At 50.5% G+C, this 3,830-nt stretch overlaps 2 protein-coding genes across 2 annotated transcripts in view; one reads left to right on the top strand and one right to left on the bottom strand.

The window, feature by feature from the left end:
- Nucleotides 1–406, bottom strand: part of GUITHDRAFT_154370 (hypothetical protein) — a 965-nt gene extending 559 nt beyond the window's left edge. Inside the window, exon 1 of the mRNA XM_005826462.1 lies at nt 326–406. Coding sequence (XP_005826519.1) covers nt 326–393 — 68 coding nt within the window. The 5' untranslated portion in view covers nt 394–406. The remainder of the gene's footprint in view (nt 1–325) is intronic.
- Nucleotides 407–603: 197 nt separating this feature from the next.
- GUITHDRAFT_143339 (hypothetical protein) lies at nt 604–3,014 on the top strand (the record flags this gene model as incomplete). Its single annotated transcript, XM_005826461.1, has 10 exons — nt 604–639; nt 1,157–1,219; nt 1,282–1,407; nt 1,754–1,802; nt 1,855–1,980; nt 2,080–2,189; nt 2,243–2,278; nt 2,508–2,561; nt 2,627–2,698; nt 2,952–3,014. The coding sequence occupies 10 exons, from the start codon at nt 604–606 to the stop codon at nt 3,012–3,014; spliced, it is 735 nt and encodes a 244-aa protein (XP_005826518.1).
- Nucleotides 3,015–3,830: the final 816 nt, after the last annotated feature.

Below are 3,830 nucleotides of genomic sequence, written 5' to 3'. Positions count from 1 at the left end.
GTAGTTGAGGAGGAGACGGGCACGAGCTGATTGTGCGAAATTTGACATTTCATCTTGGCTTGAATTCAATGATCACTTCATTACATGCTGTATGCCTTTTGAACCTTTCTCATCTTGCAATTGAACCTCTCTCATCTAATACATATTTACACACCGCGTAACAACAATCACGTTAAGTCGAACATGTCTGAGTATTCTACACTTTCAACAGGATGGATGGGGTCAGATTCATGTGTTGAACCATCACCCATCGAGCTCCATCATGAACATCTCTTGGTCAAACATAAGGCAGGATATGAGGAGGAGGGGGGGGATGAGGCCTCACGTTGGATCCGGCATGGTGCCCGATGGACAGTCGATGAGCATAGAGAAATGCGACAACACAGCGAACATGGCGCCCGAAATAGAGAAGAAGGGCCCCTCTTCCCCCCAATGACCCACTCATCATCCCCCTCATTTCTTTGTCGTCATCCCCGCTCTGACCAGAATCCAGAAGACTCTGTATTTTATTGTTGAAGTCTCATTTTACTGTGGAAAACTATAAATTTCACAGAAAAATAATGCGACCCAAATCACCTACAGGACATTCGGCCTTGATGCGGGATGGCGGGAGAGTTGGTGGAGGCGATGCGATACAAGGTGAGGAGATGGAGGGGCGAAGAGAGCATGGTGGATCCGAGCAGAGGGTAGAGAACAGCAGCGGGAGGAGAGGGAAGAAGGCAAGGCAAGGCAAGGCAAGGCAACCAGAGAACAGAAGAGTGGAGAAGGCAATGGAAGGCGAAAGAAGGGAAGGGGAGGGAAGAAAATAAGGGAAGCGCTCAAGACACAAAGGAAAGGACGGCAAGAGGATAAGGGAATGATGAAGCACACGGCATTCAGAGCTTCGTGTGAAAGCAGAGGAGACATGTCGTGTAGAAAGAAACAGCTGAAATCATGATGCCACCTGATGTCACCGACTTTCTTGTCTCATCTGCCATGCCCTCCCTCGTTCGCCTGCTTCCCTGGAGATGACAAGATGTCCAACACAAGTGTGTGATGTCCTGATTTCACTCAGGAGAACGGAAACGCAAGGCTGCGAAAGGGAGATCTGCAAGGAGCCCTGGAGGCGTACACGCAGGGAATCAGCAAGGAACCTGATGATGAACTGTTGGCTCAGGTGGGCAGAAAGATCTATCGTGTTCTATGTGACTCTCATTCTCCGATAGCTACTCTCCAACAGGTCTGCATGTCTTGTGGAGCTTGAGGTGAGTACGACTTGGTTGTGTTCTTCCATGATGACAGATGTTGTTGCTGTCAGAGAGCGGAACAGGCTCTCGAAGATGCAGAGAGGTGCGTGAAGATCAGACCAGCGTTCGCAAAGGGACATTTCCGCATGAGCCAGGCATTGCTGGACCTGGCGCGATCGAGGTGTTGCGTCGTTGAAGATGATGTTTTCTCTTGACACCCAAGATAGGTTGAAGGAGAGAGGAGGAGGAGGAGGAGGAGGAGGAGGAGGAGGAGGAGGAGACATTTCTTCGGTGCACGATCTGTTTCTCTCATCATGGATGTCTGCTGCGCGTGCGCTCGAGCTGGATGGGGAGAGCATGTTGTATCGCGATCTCCTACTGGCACTGGAGGAGGAGGTTTCCAAGATGGAGAAAGGCGCTGACAGGGATCGGATCTTGGCGGAGATGCGCAGATACAGCCAAGGGAATCCTTCTTTGGTGATTGTGTTTTGAAGTTGTAACTGTGCATAACAACTCCGATCCCAAAGTCTCGCTCGCTCTCCAACGGACTCCCAACAAAGAGGAAGGATGAGTCAGGTGTTGGCTGACACATCACAGCTTGTCCCGGTGACCTGTTTGCAATGAGCAGGAGGGGGGAAACTCCCTGTGACAGTCTTGAGTGGATTTCTTGGGGCCGGAAAGACAACCCTTTTGAAGCATCTGATTCTAAACACCTCTGGGTACAAGGTTGCAGTGATTGTAAACGACATGGCAGGTGGGAAAGACTAAATCTTTTTTGTTTTCCGGTCTTGTACAAACTTTTCTATTTGTATGTCTTGGACATCTTTGACGAACTTTTCTGGTTCTCTTTCAGACGTCAATGTTGATGGGTGGATTGTGGATAACGCGAATTTGAGCGTGACAAGGACTGAAGAAAATCTTGTGGAACTGAGCAACGGATGTATATGCTGTACATTAAGACAAGTATGGACTGTGTTGAGCTGCTAGATTCATGAATGTTACTGATGGATGAACAGGATCTGATTCATGAAGTGTCGAGGATTGCATTTGAGGTGAGAGCGCATGTGCAAGCAGTGACAGCGCATGTGCATGCTGTGGTGGAGTGATCAGATCAGATCAGATCAGATCAGATCAGATCAGATCAGATCAGATCAGATCAGATCAGAATCAGATGCAGTTGAAGATGAGATAGAGGCTGCCTCGAGAGATGCTTCTCATCGCTCTTCCATGACCAACAGCTCAAACTCGTTTCCCTCAAAGCGCTGATGAAGTTCTGTGCAGAATCGCTTTCAATACCTCCTCATCGAGAGCACCGGCATCTCCGAACCTCTCCCGGTGACTTGCCGTCTCTTTGCTGTCCACTGTCTCGCTCCTCCTAGTTGGGGTGATGAAACGAACAGGTTGCACAAAGTTTCATGATGCAAGACTTGGAAGGTCGTAATCTGTCTCAGATCGCAAGATTGGACACCTTGGTATGTTGAGACGGCACTCAACAAATCTCTCCCCCACTGCATGACTGCTGTCTGTTGAAATTCTTGTTTGTTGACATTCTCCTTCCAAGCCCTGTTGTCCTAGTGAGGAACTCTCTTCTCACCCTGACCTCTTTGGAGATATTTTATCCCTTTTCTCTCCTCCCTCCCTCCCTCCCTCCCTCCTCATACTGCATTGTCACCTAACAAGTGATCAATGTGTTCTTTTCGTCCTCACCTCCCTCTGTTGTTGCAGGTCACTGTCGTCGATGCGTTTCAGTTCTCCAAAGATTTTAGCTGCGGGGAAAAACTCAAGTGATGGGAGATTTATTCTGCCTTCCCTCACCCGCCTTCACCCCCCACCTCCCCCCTCCTCCTTCCTCTCCCTCCTCCCTCCCTCCTTCCTCCTTTCCCTCCCTCCTCCCTCCCTCCCTCCTCCCTCCTCCCCCTCCCTCCTTCCTCTCTACCTCCTCCCTCGCATTCTTCTTCCTCCGTCCCTTCTTCTGATTCTTGTCCAACTGCATCCAGAGACCGGAAAATGGCAACGGGAGAGGACGATGAAAGGACTCTCTCAGATCTTCTCGTGGACCAGGTGAGGAAGAGGAAGAGGAGGAGGAGGAGGGGAAGGAGTAGGAGCAGAAGCAGGAGCAGGAGGAAGAGGGAGAGGAGGACGAGGACGAGGACGAGGAGGAAGAGGGAGAGGAGGACGAGGAGAGCAAGAAGCCGAGACGAGAGGAGCAAAAAACATCGAGGAGCGACAAATTTGGAGAATGCAGGAGGAGGGTTGCAAGAGCAGGAGCGTTATTTCTATTCTGCTAACAGACTTCAAGATTGAATTTGCCAACGTTATCATTCTCAACAAATGCGACCTTGTACCTCCCTCGGATATCAATGTGACCAAACCCTCCCTCCCTCCCTCCCTCCCTCCCTCTCCTCCCTACCTCCCTCCCTCCCTCTCCTCCCTCCCTCCCTTTCTCACCTCTCCGTCCTTCATTCTCCTTCTTTCTCCGTTTCATCGACGATCCCACCTGCCGCCAACCTTCGTCTCCATTCTTGTTCTTTCTTCACTCCTTCCTCCTCCCCTCCTCTCCTCTCCCCTCTCCTCTCCTCTCCTCTCCTCTCCTCTCCTCTCCTC

This window comes from Guillardia theta, assembly GCF_000315625.1.
Source record: "Guillardia theta CCMP2712 unplaced genomic scaffold GUITHscaffold_74, whole genome shotgun sequence".
In the NCBI taxonomy this organism is placed as follows: Eukaryota; class Cryptophyceae; order Pyrenomonadales; family Geminigeraceae; genus Guillardia; species Guillardia theta.
The sequence above is the reverse complement of the archived record's forward strand: the minus strand, read 5'-3'. Positions and strand labels throughout refer to the sequence as shown.